The 19,620-nt window shown below is 41.6% G+C and overlaps 1 protein-coding gene across 7 annotated transcripts in view; it reads left to right on the top strand.

The window, feature by feature from the left end:
- TRIM67 (tripartite motif containing 67) overlaps positions 1–18,126 on the top strand; it is a 60,226-nt gene extending 42,100 nt beyond the window's left edge. For 4 of the 7 annotated variants that reach the window (XM_073338012.2, XM_073338010.2, XM_073338011.2 and 1 more), the window contains exons 9-10: positions 8,265–8,427; positions 11,658–18,126. In XM_073338012.2, coding sequence (XP_073194113.2) covers positions 8,265–8,427; positions 11,658–11,723 — 229 coding nt within the window. In that variant the 3' untranslated portion in view covers positions 11,724–18,126. Of the gene's footprint in view, positions 1–6; positions 817–8,264; positions 8,428–11,657 lie in introns of those variants that run through there. The other 3 variants (XM_073338015.2, XM_073338014.2, XM_073338013.2) reach the window with 3 other exon arrangements.
- Positions 18,127–19,620: the final 1,494 nt, after the last annotated feature.

Here is a 19,620-nt window from a genome sequence, read left to right as displayed (position 1 = left end):
TTACAGGTATGGGAAATGGATACACAGAGAGATTATGTGACTTACCCAAGGTCACATAGCAGGTCTATGGCAGAACCAGGAATAGAATCTGGTTCGGTATCCTATTTTCTGGACCACACTGCCCCTCCTTACCCCACTATCTTGAATATTTGTTCCTTAAAACCAATAATGAAGAGAGTCTTGCAATGATCTTGAAAAGGCTTGTTTATAATGTTCCCTTTTTTTTAGATATTAAAGGGATATTTACCTCATAGTCACATTACCTTAAAGTTGGTTTCTATATCTCCTGTAGCACGTACTGTATATTCTAATATGTATTTATGTTTTAAAATATACCACAGTTGCTGAAAATTTTTTAAAGCGAAGGCCACTGCCAGAACATGACCTAGCAAAACTGCTGCAAAGTTATCCAGCAAACCCTGTTCCCAAAACAGTGGATTAGGGCTGGCCAGAAAACAAGAGTTAGATTTTTATTTTTATTTTTCTGTGAAAATTTTTGAATTTTCAACATTTGGTTTTGTTACCCATTGGAATGAATACTAGACATTTAAAAAAAGAATTGGGGGTCAGAGGACCCCCTCCTCCTCCAAGAATAGCCAGTGGCCCAGTAGTTAGGGTGCTCACCCGGGATGTGGAAGACGTAGATTCAATTCCTGAGACAAATCAGGTGAAGCAGGGACTTGAGCCTGGGTCTCTCACATCCCAGGTGTTCTATCCACGACCTGAGAAAGTTTTGTTGAAACAGATATGTTCCTGCAAAAAGTTTCAGTTTTGATGAATCATCATTTTCCAACAAAGTGATTTGTCAAACAATTCTTGACCATTTCTTTTGTGAATATCGTCTGTATATTTACAAAAAGAAAAGGAGTACTTGTGGCACCTTAGAGACTAACCAATTTATTTGAGCATAAGCTTTCATGAGTTACAGCTCACTTCATCGGATGCATTCAGTGAAGTGAGCTGTAGCTCACGAAAGCTTATGCTCAAATAAATTGGTTAGTCTCTAAGGTGCTACAAGTACTCCTTTTCTTTTTGTGAATACAGACTAACACGGCTGCTACTCTGAAATCTGTATATTTGTCTCTGTTCTAATTTATAATGCAGCCATCACCATGTTATAGGCAACATCACAAACGACATGCATGACAACAACAAAGAAGTATTTTTTAAAAAGCCATCTTGGCTTCTGGGCCATTATAGATTGGCAAAAGAATTTAAGGGCTGAGCCAAAGTGTACTGAAGTCGGTGGAAATTTTTCCATTGACTTCAGTGGGTTTTGGCTCAGGCCCTAAACCAACATAGAATAAAATAACAAAATGTGATAAATTATATGAAAAGATATTTGTCTCTGTCCCTTTAGTGCCTTTGGATTTAGGGCAGAAGTAATTTTAAGCAGTAAATAAATTAGTGGTCCATGAAATAGCTGATGCTTTCTGAAAAAATGCTGGCAAATAGTCTGTGTGACACTGTCCTAGAAACCTATTTAATGGATTCAAGCCTTGGAGTCAGATTTCAGAGTAACAGCCTTGGAGTGTTGTTACGGGCAAGCACTCTGTATTGCTTGGCCGCTCAAGAGCTTAGCAAAAGCTTTTTCTCCATGGACAGCAAACAGTAGACACATTTTGGCTTTCTGATCACTCTGCCTAAACGGGAGAACAAAACCGCTTCCATGGATGGTGAATTGCCAGCTGTTACAGGGATAGCTTAAAAAGGGACAGACTGATGGATTATTCACTAGAGTGAAGCATAACTGTGGAGTGCACATTTTTTTAACGTACACGCGCTTTAATGGTATTAGTGCTAGGCATTATATTTTTAACCACGGCAACCAGTTAGGTCACTTGGTTAACCCACTAGTTTCAACAGTCTTTTAAAAACAGTAGAATCTGCTTAACTATCACTCCCCAGTGGAAATAGAAATATACCTCTGAGTGATCATATATTTAACAAATCTATTAAAGCCTATGAGGGTTGCAGATGCTATGGGGGCCACTATAATTATAGATATCTAGAGACCAATTGTTTCAGCTTTCACAAATTTTATAGGAATGTGTGAGTCTGAAAATAAACATAGTCAAAAGTCCTAATCATGGAAATTGCTAAATTCCTTTTGCAAGTTGGCAGCACCCTCAGCTCTCATTGATTCAGCATCTTGCATAACTGGGCCCTAAAAATTTTTTTAAAAAAACATCAGAAGATGGCTGATTAATGTTAGTAGCCGTAGCAGCGCAGGGAATCAGTCTTTCATGAAGCAAAAGAAGTGCAGAAAAAGAGGCACAAAAAACTTAGGCTAGCAAGTATCAATTCACATTTGTTAACTGCTGGGAATAGGTGCACAGACACACCAGGTGTGCAATGTGTCCCTTGTCTAGAGCCACTGGAGTTCATGGTAGTGGAGCTGTTCTCTGGCGAGGAATGTATACATTGCAATGTATATAAAATCCCAACCACTGCAACAAATCGCAAAGAAGAAGAAAAAAATCACTAAGAAGAGTTTGTGTCTGGAACATCCTAAAAATGAATAATTAACCATCAGATGGGAAAAGCCGCACCTTGAGAACTTGGGACAGAAATCAGTAGGAGTCTCTTCATTGATTTCAATGGGCTTTTGTCAGGCTGTTGAAGAAGCAAAGTAGGAGTGAAAGGAATCAGCCTTGCCATTAGAAATCAGAAGGTATTCAAATTATTGTAGGGTAGGTTTATAAGACAAATATCAACTTAGTTGTTAAACCAATATTTACATTAACTAAAAGGTGTTTTTAAAATGTTAGGACCTGTGTTACAGGAACTTTGAAACTTTTTGCCATTTTCTAATGATATAGCCAATTCTTTCAGACCTATTTTGCATCATCAATTTGGTCAATCCCCTGCTGGGAAATATTCTAAAGTGGCAGGCTCTATTGAGAGACAACAGCATTATTCATGGAGGGCCAGATTCCTCCATCTTTACTCACAAGCAGTAGTGCCTTCTGGGGTTTCTCATGGAGTAAGGTACTACTCAGTGGTCCTAAATCTGCAAACGCTCATACAGATACTTAACTTTACACATGTGATGAAATAATCCAACAGGACCAGAGTCAATGTGAGTAAGGGTGGCGGAATTGGGACTTATATGGAAATACTGAAAAATTGGTGGATATCTCTACAAAGAAAGATTCTTATCCAGTAAATATTTATTTAACTGCCTAAAGTATTATAACAAATTGCTGTTGTTTCCGTTTAAGTGGTCATGCAGATTGTTAAGACACTAAGTGGCTTCACATAAAATGTAACATGCATTATCTTATATATAATATTTAAAACAAGTATGAAGTTATAAAAAGGAATTACACTAGAATTATTAGCTGGTCTTCTCGAAAATTAGATCAGCCCAGCTATGTCACTCAGGGATGTGAAAAAGCCACACCACTGAGCGATGTACTTAAGACGACCTAACCCCTGGTGTAGTTAAACTAGGTACCACCTCTTGGGGAAGTGGATTAACTATGCCGATGGGAGAACCTATGTAACTGTGTTTTGTATGTGGATGCTGCTTAACAAGAAATATTTTGGATGTGGCATGGTGATCTGATTAATGAAAAGGCATGGTAGTTCTGTGGTGTGTATTATTTAAGACCATAATTACATGAGTTCAAAGTCTGTTCAGCCAATTGGTTTCTAAGTTATATGCAAAGCATTCAATCAGAAAAAAACTAAATGTTAAAACTGCAAAATAAAGCACTTAGAAGTCAGGAAATGCCTTGGTAAAGTTTGTCCATGCAACTTTCACTTTCCCACCATTCCCCATCATTAGAGTGACTGGGAGATTGGTCCCAAAAGCAGTGGACCACCAAGAGGTGTGTAGCTTTTGTGGGAACCATCAGAAACACAGGGCAATCTGCACTGAGACCCTTTGCCTTTGCAGTGGCTCCCTCTTTCCTGCAGCCCTCAGCCACGGTGTTAGAGAATCCCCTCTCTGCCTTTGCCCCGTAACACCCCTAGAGAAATTGTTCCAAATTACAGTGAGGAAGTGGTTAATGCTGACAGAGTATTAGTAACTTACCTGCTCGAGACCTGTGGGTTTGGTGGGAGGATGATGCTGGAAAGTGGGTATACCTCCAACTCTGCCCCTTTCCATATGATAGATCTCAGGGAGGGGTTTCTGTTCAGGTATGGGCTGGGGGAACACTATTGCAGAGGCAGCAGTCCTCGGTTCCAGCCTGCAAGCAGGGCTTTGCTGGGCTCTCATACCCTCAGCCTGTGGAGGGGCAGGGACCTATGGCTCTGTGTCATTGTTTAGCACAAGGGTTCTTAGCCTTTTTCTTTCTGAGACCACCCCAGCATGCTATAAAAACACCATGGCCCACCAGTGCCCCAGCAACTGTTTTTCTGCATATAAAAGCCAGGACTAGTGTTAGTGGGTAGCAAGCCGGGCAGCTGCCCATGGCCCCACACTATAGGGGGCTCTGTGAAGCTAAGTTGCTCAGGCTTCAGCCCAAGGTAGAGGGGCACAGGGCCTGGGCTTCAGCCCCATGCGGTGGGGCTTCAGCTTTCTGGCCTGGGCCCCAGCAAGTCTAATGCTGGCCCTTGTTGGCAGCCCCCCTGAAACCTGCTCGTGGCACCCCAGAGGACCCCAGACCCTTGGTTGAGAACCACTGGTTTACCACACAATTCATTAGCTTCAGAGAATTAACTAACTTCTTAGATAGGTAGGAGCATAATACCATCAAAAAGGGTGAAGCTTAAATTTCTGCTTTTGGAGAGGATCAATGTTTCTGCTAAGTGACATTTTAAAAGATGAAAAAGTATATTTAAAAACTCAGCTGTATGCTGCAGCATGTAAAGCAGGACAAAATTTGTAATCAACTCAGGTACTAAGAGGGGAAAAAATAAAGTCCATCAGAAAAATATCTCTGTTATCTCAGTATTGCCAGTTCTTGCCATTTTTATCATGAATCTTGTGATATTTGGGGTGTGTGTTTGTTTTTTTTTTAAGTCCCAGATCCTGGATTCATGTAATTAGGTTATGAGAATCTCATCTTTCATTTAAAAAAAAATTAGGTTCCTAGCCCTTACAGTTATAGAGCAAATCTTGAAAACACAATCCCAAGTGACTATTACACTGGGAGGCAAAAAAAAGAATCCCAGAGTTATCATCTTGTGGGGTTTTTTAAAACAGATCTCATGATTAGGTGGGGGACCCAACTCATAAGTTTTGAGTGGAATACTGGTATTGTCTAAAGAGATTTCATTGGGGAAAGAATCTGCCATATTCTCATTATCAGCCCAATATAGGATACAATCCTATTTCCACTGAAGTCAGTAGGAAAACTCTTTTTGAGTTCATGGGGAGCTGGGATGAGCCACGCAATGGTCTAATCATGTGGTTTTCAACCTGTGGTCTGAGAACTCCTGGGGGTCCACACACTGTGCTTAAGTGGGTCCATGAAAGGTTGTCATTGCCACAGAACCATGGTTTTCAACCTGTGGTCCGTGGACCGAGGATGGGCCACAGAATATATATAAGATTTCCAAAGGGTTCTGCACCTCCAGTTGAAATTTTGTAGGGGTCCGCAAATGAAAAAAAGTTTTAAATCACTGGTCTAATCTAAAGAAAACCACCTTGTGCCACCTGGTGGACAAAACTAAAACAGGTTTCAGAGTAGCAGCCGTGTTAGTCTGTATTCGCAAAAAGAAAAGGAGTACTTGTGGCACCTTAGAGACTAACATATTTATTTGAGCATAAGCTTTCATGAGCTACAGTTCCGATGAAGTGAGCTGTAGCTCACGAAAGCTTATGCTCAAATAAATTTGTTAGTCTCTAAGGTGCCACAAGTACTCCTTTTCTTTTTATGGGGAAATAGTTTTACTTTGTGTAATGACCCATCCACTCCCAGTCATAGGGCCTAATCACATCAGCCACAATATCAGAGGCTCGTTCACCTGCACATCTACCAATGTGATATATGTGATATATGCCACCATGTGCCAGCAATGCCCCTCTGCCATGTACATTGGTCAAACTGGACAGTCTCTACGTAAAAGAATAAATGGACACAAATCAGACGTCAAGAATTATAACATTCAAAAACCAGTTGGAGAACACTTCAATCTCTCTGGTCACTCGATTACAGGCCTAAAAGTGGCAATAATTCAAAAAAACTTCAAAAACAGACTCCAACAAGAGACTGCTGAATTGGAATTAATTTGCAAACTGGATACAATTAACTTAGGCTTGAATAGAGACTGGGAGTGGATGGGTCATTACACAAAGTAAAACTTCCCCATGTTATTGCCCCCCCCCGCCCCCGGTTCCTCAGACGTTCTTGTCAACTGCTGGAAATGGCCCACCTTAAGTGATCACTCTGGTTACAGTGTGTATGGTAACACTCATTGTTTCATGTTCCCTATGTATATAAATCTCCCCACCCCACCCCCAGCTCTCCTGCTGGTAATAGCTCACCTTAAGTGATCACTCTGGTTACAGTGTGTATAGTAACACCCATTGTTTCATGTTCCCTATGTATATAAATCTCCCCACCCCCCTAGCTCTCCTGCTGGTAATAGCTCACCTTAAGTGATCACTCTGGTTACAGTGTGTATGGTAACACCCATTGTTTCATGTTCCCTATGTATATAAATCTCCCCACTGTATTTTCCACTGTATGCATCCGATGAAGTGAGCTGTAGCTCACAAAAGCTTTGTTCAAATAAATTTGTTAGTCTCTAAGGTGCCACAAGTACTCCTTTTCTTAAAACTAAAACAGCCATTACCAATAATATCAATTCCCTGCTCCACATATTTGGCCTTAATCGTTTTTTTCTGGTTGGCATGCATGTTATTGTTGATCACTAGACATTCTGATGAATATTACATTAAAATTGTGTTTATACTGTGAATTGTGGGGGAGTTGTTTTCTCTTCTGCTGTAAATTTTAAAAAATATTATAAACACTGAATCCACGCACGTCAGGCTATAATTCCCTTGCACAATTCCAGTGACATTAAAAGCATCAGTGCTTAGGGCCAATCCACGTATCTAGTGGTTTTCTAGCTCAGTGCTCTTTCAAGTAGTATGGTATTGAGCTAGCCTAGTCCTTAAAGGACAAGTGCATGAATGTCAGATTATTCTTGCGTATAAGAGTTGGCTGAATCTGTCGTCATGGTAGGACTCTGATGCTACAGTAGCTCTCAACAGCTACTCCTGACACAACTGATTATCACCACCACCACCAAAACAAACCCCACCCCACCCCCAATCTGGGGGCAGCCTAAGGTGTCTGCTATTTTTGGACATAATTTTTGCGTCCTTCCCTGCAATTAGAGCCATAGGCACCTACGGGGAAAAAAATAGTGGGTGCTCACCCGCCAGCAGCCCCGCTGATCAGCTCCTCCCACTTCTCCCCAGCGCCTCTGGCCCACCGGTGATCAGCTGTTCAGTGGCATGCAGGAGGCGCTGGGGGGGGATAGAGGGAGGAGCGAGGATGGGGCACACTCAGAATCAGAGTGGGGGTGGGAAGAGGTAGGGTGCAGGTGGGCCCTTGGGGGAAGGACTGGAGTGCGGGCACGGCCTGGGGTGGAGTGGGTGTCCAGCACCCCTGGAGAAATCAGAAACTCAGCACCTCTGACTAGAGCAGAGTAGATCCCAATTGCTAGCTGTGATAACCAAATTAAAATAGAATGAATGCTGTGTATTTGGTTCAGGCAAAAGGGATTTCATCAGTCATAAGCGACTGTCTGTTCTTACAGTCTATCTTATAAAGAGTTTAATGTGCCGCCCTATCTGAGACCTCAAATGCACATTAACATTTAGGCTAGTTCCTGCAGCCTTTACTTATGTGAACAATCCTGTGGATTTCAATGAAGCTGATGGAAAGCTCTTAGGATCAGTTCTTTATCAATATTAACATATTCCCTCCAGAATGTGAGGTATGAAGAGTACTGGTTTCAAACCATAACTTTTCCGTCCCCAACGTCTTTGCTCTATCCTGTTAATTGAACTCGCCCTTTCTCTGTCAAGCCCTTTGAGCTTTTACAGCTGTGCCAAAATGTACCCACTGGGTGGATATGACCTTATGGGGCCTCATTTCTCAAGGCTGCCTGCATTTAGTGGAAAATGGGAACTACACATGGAGAAAAGGCCTTTTGCAGATGTCCTCCAACTAATACTGATTTTACCATGCTGCTCCACTTTCCTTTCACCAAGACTGGCTGAAATAGAGAGAGGCTGGAATGTAACAATCTGCCTCCTCTAAGATGGACAATATGGTCACTTTGTTTCTTAGGACAGAAGGGGGTGTTTCTAAAGGTGCCACTGTGGGCGTTCTCCTGGACCTAAACAAGCACAGCCTGGCCTTTTACATAAATGGGCAGCAGCAAGGACCTCCAGCATTTGAAAATGTGGAGGGTGTCTTCATGCCTGCATTAAGCCTCAACCGAAATGTACAGGTAAATCCTTTTCAGTTCCGTCTAACTCGTTCTGCATGTCAACCAAAGGAGAAATTCTACTGCCTGTCAAAAGTTATTGCATGATTGCCAGAGAGAAGAGATTGAGATGCAGTTCTTAGGTGTAAATATGGATTTTTTCCCCCCACTTTGTCTAGTTTTGTTTGCTGACTATATCTGGGCTAGTACCACTTTTTAAAAGAAAATAGTTGGATTTAACCTTTTTGTGTCACATCCCAGATATAGGGAAATGATGCTTTAGAAATAATAAATAGGTACACGCGCACACACACAACCCCAGGATGGCTTTGTTGCTGCTCCACCATCCAGGAAGCAGCAATGTTCTAAGGCCAGCCTCTAGTAAAAGTATTGATATCTAAATACTCTTAGATCTCTTATGTTTGGAGATAATTAACTGCTGAGTAAGTACAATTTCAGCAGCATGATGGTAAATAAAGCTAAGAAAATGTAGGTCAAAGAATGTCTAGTTCGAAAGAGAAGACCCAGTAAGCAATTCATTCACACTCTTTAATTCATGACATTTGGAAACACTTATATATTCTCTGGGATTAATGGTGTAAATGTAATTTATGATAACCCAAGTTAAGGCTCCTTTGTACTCCTAGAATGGGGCCTTAATGTAACTGAGAATTAGATCCTATATGTGCCTTAGCACCTGAAAGGCTGGAGGGTTCATGTTACACCAGCCTGAATCCACAATAACCAAGCGTGGTACCTGTGTGGGTAGAGACTGCTGCACCCCATAAGTCTCTTTCCTCTGACTTGAGTTGCCTGCATGTTGGCTTAACCCCAGTTTGTTCCTCTTTTTCTGCAAGGGTAGAGAATCCTTCATTCAAGGGATGTCGCATGACAGCAATAAACTCCCACTGTCCAGGCCCAATTACAGCTACATTTATACTAGGTACTGTTCACTGAAGGAAGGAAGGACTTAGAAGTTGCACTAATAGTGGTCTGGGAATTGAAGTTAAAAAGGTCAATGACTGGTAGCTGTATTCTTATAATCTGTTTATTAGCAGTGTCTCAGTTCAGCGTTGTTCCTTGAAGCTGGTAGCCTCTCTTGGCTGTTCCCTCTGAAGTCCTTGTGTCTCCCCCTTCCACAAAGGCCCTTGTACAAAGGAGCAATAGCCTTTTCTTCTTCCCAGTGGCCACCTCCTATGGGGTGCACTAGGATCCCCGTGTACTGGACCTCCCACTGGTAGTGAGCAGGTGGGCCCTGGACTGCACTGCAGTTTGTTCAGACAGGGTGAAATTCACCTGTGGTGGGAATAGCTAGTGCAAGACCCTCCACATCACTTACTCCCTTCAGAGGAGCTACTCTGTGAGTCCACCGGCTGTACAGAAGTTCTTGTGCATGCCCTACGTGCCACAGGAAAGATCTCTGAACTGGCTATATGAAGGCTTGGAAGATTACATTGGAGCGGGGCTGGGGTGAGGCTGCAGATCCAGGTGATGTGAATCCATTGGCCCCAATACCCTGCGCAACTGGCATGGAGGGGCTGTGGCTGCTAGTCCAGCCCATAGACGGGGTAGTAGTAACTTCTGGAGTCTGTGCAGCAGCTTTACACCCTGGGCCTGCGTTGAATTTCCCATTCGGAGCTGCAGTGCTCAGCTTTTTTGAAAATTGGGTCACTTTCTAAGTGCCTAAATATGGACTCAGGCACCCAGCAGGTGTTCTGTGAGTGGAGTGGAGTAGAGCACCCAGTACAGTGGGGCCCTGATCTCTGTATAGGGGCTCTAGGCACAACTGTAATAAAGGTAAACAAAATTCTAAGAATTACACAGCCTTTCAGAAATAACTCCGTATGGCATGTTGCAGAGTAGGTAGGTATTTACAGCCAGTCACATCAAGTTAACAAAGAGATTAGACACCCAGACTTTATTAATAATAATTCAAAATACTCCAAACTATCACAATGACTCTGCATGTGCTGCTTATTATATTAATAACATTTTAATAATTTGTTATTAATGGTGCCCAAATATGCCAATCAAGATCGAGATTCCACTGGATTTTTTTTTAAAGATATGATCTAGTTCAAGCAGGAATTATTGTGGGGAACTTCTGTGGCCTGTGTTATACAGGAGATCGGGCTAAATGATCACAATGGTCCCTTCTGGCCTTGGAATCTATGCATCTGTGTACTAGGTGGTATACTAAAACACAGAAAGACACAGGTCAGATTTTCAAAGGTTCTGAGACACCTCAAGATGCAGATAGGCACCTATTGGTATTTTCAAAAGTGCCTAACTCCCATTTTCCACATGAAAATCCCACTAGGCACCTATCTGTGTCTTTAGGCATCTAAATTCCTTTAAAAATCTAACCCATAGTTCTTCCCCCACTGATGATACAATCTAAATAGACCAGACAGACACAGGGTACTAGGAAAATGACACTGACATTACGTGGCTTGTTAGGGCCTTTCTGGCAGTTCTAGTGCTGCAGTCCAATTCCCCCCATTGCCCAGGTGCCCCAGCCAGTCTGCTAGAACCCTTTTGTGAGTTTAAGCTTGTGAGAGCTCCTGGGAGGCGCTCAGATCCTACAGTGATGGATGCCATTGTCAGAACTCTGGTAGACGACAGCGGTGTCAGGCTATGGTGAGACCTGTAAAACCTCTGTGTCCTACACTGACAGGGTCGCAGGGAAAGGTCTACAAGACTCTGCTTTGTATACCTGAGGAGACCCTCTCCCCAGTCCACTTTCCACCTGCCTCATAACCCCTTGGGCACCCATTCCATCTGGGGTCACCCTTCCTGCTGACAAGAAGCAGCTGGCTCAGTGGTGGCTGATAAATGGTTGCTAGCCTTGGGAAGAGTCACAAACACCTGGCAGCTAGACTCAGGGCAGCTCTACGCTTACCAGTGCAGCTGCGCCACTGTATTGCTTTAGTGAAGATACCACGCTACTACACCGACGGGAGAGCTTCTCCTGTCAGCGTAGTTAATCCACCTCTGCGAGAGGCAGTAGCTATGGCGGCGGGAGACGCTCTGTTTACTTCGTGGATTGTTCACCCCCCTGAGCGACGTAGTTATACCAATGTAAGTTTGTAGTGTAGACCTGACCTCAGGGGAAGAATCATTTGTACGTTGGTCCTCCCCTGGTGACATTAGCTTTTCACCATTAACCACATATTCTTGGCCTTCACAAACTCTCTATACTAAGGATGACCCACTTTGTATTTTAACTAAGCAGTTATTTCTTTTCTGCACAGGTGACTCTGCACACAGGACTGGAAGTACCACAGAGTGTAAGACAGCCAAAGCTGCCCAGTAACTAACTGAGCTCCTGCTGCCTAACCCTATGCTGGATTTTGTAATCTTTCTAAATACAATTTGTCATTATTCGCTGTCAGTAGAAAAGCAGTGTCATCCCTAAATTAGACTAACACTTATGCAGAACATTGCTAATTAGCACTGTGTGATCTGATAATTAATATTAATCCACATCCATTTTTAGTTTTACACTGGTAACAAGAATGCTTCTAGAATGGGGTGTTTTATTACAATAGGTGTGCATTCCTGCATTTTAGTACAAAAGCACATATATACAGCACACTACAGACACATAGTGACAGCTAAAATGAGCACATTTTCCCTTTCATAATTGGATCTGCGCTTCACATGATTATTGTGAATGGATGATTAATAGTGAGGGCAATTAACCATTAGAATAATTTATCTAGGGAGGTGATGGATTCTCCATCACTTGAGTTCTTTAAATCAAGACTGGTTATCTTTTAATAGCTATGCTATAGTTCAAACAGAAGTTATGGGCTTGAAGCAGAAATTACTGGGAGAGATTCATTGCCCTGTGTTATGCAGGAGGTCAGACTATGTGATCATAATGGTCCCTTCTGACCTCAAATGCATTTATGAATTATGCTCCCACTGACTTCAGTGGCAACAAGATTAGGCCCTAGGTACTTTTATACAAAATTAGTGCTCATTTTAGTTAGCACTAGGATATATACCTAGTGAGGGTTAAAACTGCTCAGTAAACCTTAGTGCTTCTCATTTCAGTGTGACTGCAGTGGCTTTTGGTCTCACAAATGGGAGAACTCATTTCAGTTACCTGCAACAATCGTCTTCTGAAAAGGGAGCAGAGGAGAGTCCAGTGAAATCACAGATGTTTCTTTGAAAATGGTATACACAAAATAGACTGTGTTGGGAAGAGGAGTGATAGCCTTGATCCTGGTAGGTGCTGAGCACCTGCAGTGCCCGTAGATTTCACTGGGAGTTGTGGATGGGCAACATCTCTTGGGATCAAAGGTCTTAATTTTCTACTCAGCTGGGATGAACTAATTAAGGCCCTGATCCAGCAAAGCACTTAAGCACATGCTCAAATGCTTTGCTGAACTGGGGCCTAAGAATCTGGTAGGTTTTGACTTTGTCCTGCACCTCAGGAATTTTGTGGTCATCTGAAACATATGAAAATGAGACGCCTTGTCAAATGGCGTCCACAAAAGTAAGTGACTGATTGGCTACTGACGGTTTCAATCCATGGCAAAACTAGGCAGCACCTTTGCCAGCATGCAGTCAGCAGTAAATATTTTGATTTTCAATTTCTTTCTCTCTCGCAACAAAATAATGTGTGCATGTGTGTATTTTGCTGAGGGAAGAGTGGTTAACTGAGTTAATTTATAGTAGCCAGTCCCAACAGATTGCATCATGACACTGCACCTAGAACTCTGCCCTCATGATCCAGCCTAAACGTGGTGCTAATAGACAGAAACACCAGAGCCCGCTGCATACTATTGTTATACTATTTCCTTTGTAATCATGCTTCCTACACGCACACATATCCGTACACATACACATGTGTATGACCATGCCCTTTATATATATATAATGGCACACAGATTTTAATATGTTGTGTGGTCAGTAAACCTGAAAAGTAATTTTTAAACCAGCTCACTGCCTTGTGTAAAACTTTAGGCACAGGTCTATCCAAGGAGCTCTTCATGGATGGGATGCTGGAAATAAGGCACATTGCTGCGGGCGCATGTATGATCTCCAGCTTAAGTGCATTCCCCACTACAGGTAATACCAAGTGATGGCAGATTCCAATGTGACAGAGGGTCTTGCACTTCTGGTTACAGGAAAGATGCCATCATAATGAACAGCCATTGGGGAGGGATGAAAAATGGGGTATTAGAGCAAGCCAGAATGAAGTAGTAAGTTAAAAGTAATCTATAACCATCTGTGCAGGATGCTTATTGCCACCCATTCGCTTTACCCAGCCTCCCCTTTTACAGAACAGAAATGTAGCTTCTTTTATATCACAACTGAACTAGAAAGCATAACAGAAAAAAAAACAAAAAAAACACCCCTCAAACTGTTAAGTGGAAGAGCAGATATACTTTCCTCCAGGACAGCTATATATTCTATTAGTGCATTTTCAGACACGGAAATAACTGTGGTGTACTAATTTCAGTTTGTTAAACGTTTAACAGAGACCAACTGTTTTTTGGTTTTTTTTTGTCTGTTGTTTTTAAATATCATCTGACCCTGTGCAGGATTTTTTAATTCAGTGGGTCTGTTTTAAGCCTACCTCAGCTAGAATGCTACAGGACCCTGAATTTCCTCTTGTGTGTGCTCGCTGTAAAGTTGTCTTCTGCTAACACAGAAGTTGTAACAGTAGCCTTGGCTTTGAGTACAGCTTTACAGAGCAGCACATGGGAATGATGTGTTTTAAGTTGCATATGGATTTTTATACTACGTAACATCCGGTGACAATTTTTGATACGAGAAAGCACTCCACTTTTACTTTTCTTATTAAAAACAAGAGCACTGCTTGTATAGGGTATAAGGACTGAACTTTTATCTTTACTCCGAATATCTGTGAAGTAAAATTCACATGAATTTAAATCCTTCCAATCCACAACCACTGCCAGATGTTTAAAGTGAATTCTGAAAGGGTTTTGGAATTGCTTTTGATATCTATGTTGTTTTTGTTTTTCATAAGTGCTTCTGTATCATTCCTTGTGTGTCACTCCTCAGGGTGCAGGTTGCAGTTGAAGTTTATTTTTCTTTTTATTAATGAAAAATACAGACTGTTACAGGTTTCAAAGAGCTAATGAAATGTGGTGGGGCAGGCTCCAAATTTGTGCAGAAACACATGGACCTCTCCATTGCTGTTCTCTACATATTCCAGCACTGGTAAAAGTGTGATGCAGACTAGTTTAAACTGCAGTTCCCTTCCAACCTAGAGAAACTGCAAAATGGAGCAGTTAGAAACATATATCCTGTATTAACATTGTCAATTTTAATTAGACTAAGTCTATAGAGGATGAGTCTATTTTTGGTTGCGTATGTGTTTATTTTAAGGACTTATATTTGAAACTAGACCAAGTTGCCCTTATGAAGAAAATTTTAATGACTTAAGCTGCATGCATTTTGGTAGCTTGTCTAATGGGGTAATGAAAAAATAATTAGAAACAGACTATGAGACTAGTTCTGCATTTGAATACACATGCAGAGCTCCCATGGACTTTAGTGGGAATCTCATGTGTGTATGTGAGGGCAAAATTTGTCCCTTTAAGACCAGCACTGCATGAGGAATGAAAGCAATTAACTCCTCTGTTTAGGCTGGAAGTAATTCACTCCACTGTAGATCACTAACACAAGGCCCTTCCATCCACAAAGCCCTGCCGGCTCTGTGTTCCTCTATTCAACATCTGTGCACAGAGGGGAGCCTGTGTCTGTAGAAAGTCGGGGGAGGAAGAGCAATCTCACCTCAGGTGCATATTCCTTTCCCTTCCACTTCCCCCAAGCACCTCCTTGGGGCTGCAGCTCTGCAGGCCTTCAGGGGCTCCTCCAGCTTCTCCTCACACAAGCTGTGGGGCCTACAATTTAAAAGTAAAACAGTCTTTCGCTGAATTAACTCATATTGCCACTACCCCCAACCCCTTCTTTAGCAGGAAGCCCATGGGAGTATGGTTCTCGCAGAAGTTGGGCTGTTGATGGGCCAGGAAGGACCAATGGGGCTGGATGGTAGAGCAGGGACAAGGGAGTCCGTTTGGGATGCCCCTTGCTTCCTTGAGATCTGTGTCGATCTCTGGGGATCATGGGAGATTGAGCTTCCAGCTTCTTGTGTGTGTGTGAAACTCTGCCTCCTGGCTAGCTGGACAAGCATAAAAGTTCTCTCATGGAGTTTCCTCTACTCCCCTGGGACAGATTATCCCAGGTGAGGGTGAGCAAGGCCTTAGGCATTGGAATAAATCTTACCTATTACAGTTTGCCTGCCTGGGTGCAGACTCCACAAGACAGGAGTAAACTGATTTACAGAGTTAAAAAATCTTGACCTCGGAGAGTTTAAATTCTGTTTAAATTAAAAAAAATTAAGGCATTGACTCCTGAACCCACACACCTGGATTGTCTCTACCACTGTGAAAGAAAAACACTACTGTTTAGAGAATAATGAGGGTTCCTTGATTTCCATCATACTGCTGTGTGATCCAGAACATTACCCCTTGTAAACCTTCCTCTCAGTTCTTTCCTCTACAGATTTCCCCTATATGTTCAGTAAAACAGATTAGAAAACTTGTGCGGCTGTAGAAAGTGGAGGGAGAGGAGAATGGGGAATTTCACCTCAGGACCATACTCTTTTCCCCTCCACTACCCCCAGAACCTCTTTGGGTACCAGCTCTACAGGGCCACACACCATTGTCACTGTTGTAGACCTATGCACCCACTATTGGCTTCTTTTAATCAGATCAGTTCAAAAGAAGCGCACACAAAAGTGTTACTACAACCTGATCAGTTTGGATGTGGGCCTGTCAGACAATCCCTTGTTATTTCTCATTATAAAAGGTACACAGAAAGCACATAATATATATCTTTAAAATGTAAATGATAGTGAAGAGAGCTGTGATTTATCCAGAATTTGTAGTGCAATTTGGCTTCTTAAATTTAGAAAAGACAGGTGAAACCAGTGTCGTCTCCCATTATAGCCTATATAATTAAAGAGAGCTATAGAGGACAAATGTACTTATATTGGAATGAAAGAAAAAATTCATGATTACGTATATCAGAGTTTAAGAGGAAAAGTATTAATGTAATTTATCATATACATAATATTCCATCATATTGTAAATAGGAACATTGTAATGTATTGCTGTAGTTGGTTTTTGGCTGGTAATCTGTTGTAGTACTGTAGGTGTTGTGAGGTTTGGTGGTTTTTTTTTTTTTAAAGTCTAATTAAAAAAGATACCCTAGTTTCTTAGACGTTATAGAGCAAGAAGAAATGTGATATACAGTTTTTTTGCCTTCTTACTTTAATAAGGATAATATTGAATAAACAAGGTTAAAGAGATAAGATCAAGGCTAATCCACTACAAACAAATGCAAGGGACTGTGTCTGAGATTATGATCTAGGGGTGTTTACCAGACTACAGATCTGCTATGCCTACCTGGTCCCATGAGAAGGTAAAATGCTGAAAAGTACTGGAGTCCTGCATTCCAAAACAGATAGTTAATAAAGCAAAACTGTTAGGCCTAATCTCAGGCTTTGCCACCTTTGCAGTGTCCTTTTTAATAGCAAAGCAAAGCATTAACCTTGCTGTAGAGTAGTGATAAAACATCTTGGCCAGCTCATTGATGGAAGAGAGATTACAAACTCAGTGAGTCCTTCAGCAGGTTAAAGTAATATATCAAACATTACAAAATTATATGTTCACATGTAAAAGACCTCACTGGTCACTGAAAATAAGATTCTCTGTCTTTTTGTTTTGTTTTAAAGGAAATGAGCTGTTTCTCATTTTTATTGACAGCACTTGTTTGGAATTCCTCTGACCAGTAATGCTGGTTATCCACATGAAACAGAAGGGGAACTTCAAGCACAAATCTGTTTAAAATACATACAGGCTTCTTAGGTGCAGAAGCCCATGCAAACCACAGAGAATAGATGTCCCAGGGCTTCTGCATCCTTGCACAATATAGAAAATGGATGTGTTTTTTACTGAAACAGGTGTTCAGTAGCATTTCTGGGTCAAATGAGCTCATCTGACAGCTATACTACTGCAAGCAAATCCAAGTAAAACAAGATGCAAAACTAAATTCCATGCCACTTGGAGAATCTCCAGTTTTATATAGTGGATCTGTATGTAAACATTTATGGGTCCAGACTGCACTCTCTCAATACAGAAATCATGATGTTAACCCAATACACCATTGCATAAATGCTGTCAATAAAAATATAAAGCTTTCTAACTAATAAATGAAGCACAGCCAGGAGACACAATGTGATGAAATGTTAGAATTAATGCATGAGGTAGGACTGCTGTTTTTTCTCCAATTGTGATATGAAGCATGAAAGACATTAATTTAAATGTTGGCAAAAAAAAGTACAAAGGAACAAAATAACATAGTGTTCACATCTGGTTAAATAAAAGACCAAACTTGTTTCCTGTTTTCTTCCTAGGCATGACATTTTTACTTTTATAATTTCCCATAGTTTCCATCAATTGTAGCTGGTGGAATATACATCACTTCTGTATATGTACATCACCAGATCAAGAGGAAAAAATAAACTTTTTATAATTTTGTACCTGTAGCAAAAGTTTGTATTTTTTGAACTGGAAACAAAACTTTTTTTGTCTTTTGGTCTAAGTCTGACTGTATTAATATCCTTTTTGGAAAACGTGACGTATGAGTTTATGCTGTTTTACAGTTTTTAAATAAATTCTTAATACACTGCCAACAAATTCATTGATGGTGCCTGGTTTACTGTTACAGATAAATGGCTGTTATAAAGTTCAAGTTGCACTCGTACAATGCAACCAACAATTTGGGAAAGTTAGCAGAAGAACCTGCTGATTTAATGATAGGGGAAAGCTGAGGAAATTCATCTTCATCACACAATTATTCATTTCCTGGTTTAGAACGCTTATTAACTTCCAAGGCAGGGAATGAATCCTCCAGTCAGCTGTGTATTTTTGTATGGTTTGCATTGAACATTTGTGAAGTGTATTCAAACATGTTATTTAGCTCAGTCTATGGCTAAGACTTTTGGATGGTTTCCTACTCTCCAGAATTTCTCAAATAAATTATTGAAATAGGCAGGGTACAATAGTAATTGTAATACTATGAAAGTAGGTGACCTGATTGCCAGAAGCTGGGAATGGAAGACAGGGGATGGATCATTTGATTACCTGTTCTATTCACTCCCTCTGAAGCACCTGGTATTGGCCACTGTCAGAAGACAGAATACTGCACTGGATGACACAGTATGGCCATGCCTTTGATCTGACACAGTATGGCCATGCTTATGTTCTTAACACCTTTGGGCTCTACAGAAGTCCTAGTGCATGCAAGAGGTCTTGTGTGTGCAGGAACTGTACAGTTCCTTAAGAAGAGAAGTGGTTTATACTGTAGGGTGTACTAAGCCTGCAACCACATATAAAGTACATGAAACTGCATATTCAGGCCAGCAAGGGACTGAGAAATGCTGTGGAGGCAGCAAACTTAGCCCCTGGGGAAAGGAAAGTACCTCACATTGCTTGTGAGGCTTCCACAGTTATTAATATTATTAAGCAACGAGCTCTGGTGGGAACACCTTGGCAGGAGATGGTGGCTGGACTCAAGCATAAAGACGGGGTAATCACAGCATCGGCGTAGTGTTCTGTAGGAGACCTAGGTTTGATGCCCCACTCCCTGGCTCCACAGGCTAGCAAAAGGTGGGTGGGGAAGAAACAGGTGTTGGAAGAGGGAAGACTCAATAGTGATGGCTGCAGCCTTTCTGGGGATTGTCAGAGAGCTTGTGGTTAGGATGTGAGGGCTGTAAGGTAGAGCAGTTAAGGAAAGGGAACCTCTCAATTCTAGCAGGATGCAGAGATTCCCCCTCCCTCACCCAGGAAGAAGGCAGAATAAAATAAGTTATCACCTTTCTTTTGCTACTAGTCCGGTCAGTACTGGTTGTACACCGCTCACATATTGTGTTTTCTACCACCAACACTGTCTCTATTGCTGTTCCATTGCAAGAGCCTACCCCACCCCCTGCCATACATACAGTTTGAAAATTACAGCCATATAGGAAATCAAAGAAAACAATAAATGCACTGTTCAAGTTGCACAGTGAAACATTCAAGTCAGCATATGACAAAGGACAGGTGAGGTAATCTCTTTTATTGGACCAGCGTCTGTTGGTGAGAGACACAAGCTTTTGAGTTTACACAG

The sequence above is a fragment of the Lepidochelys kempii genome, chromosome 3 (assembly GCF_965140285.1).
Source record: "Lepidochelys kempii isolate rLepKem1 chromosome 3, rLepKem1.hap1, whole genome shotgun sequence".
In the NCBI taxonomy this organism is placed as follows: domain Eukaryota; kingdom Metazoa; phylum Chordata; order Testudines; family Cheloniidae; genus Lepidochelys; species Lepidochelys kempii.
This window is presented reverse-complemented; position numbering and strand designations above follow the sequence as displayed.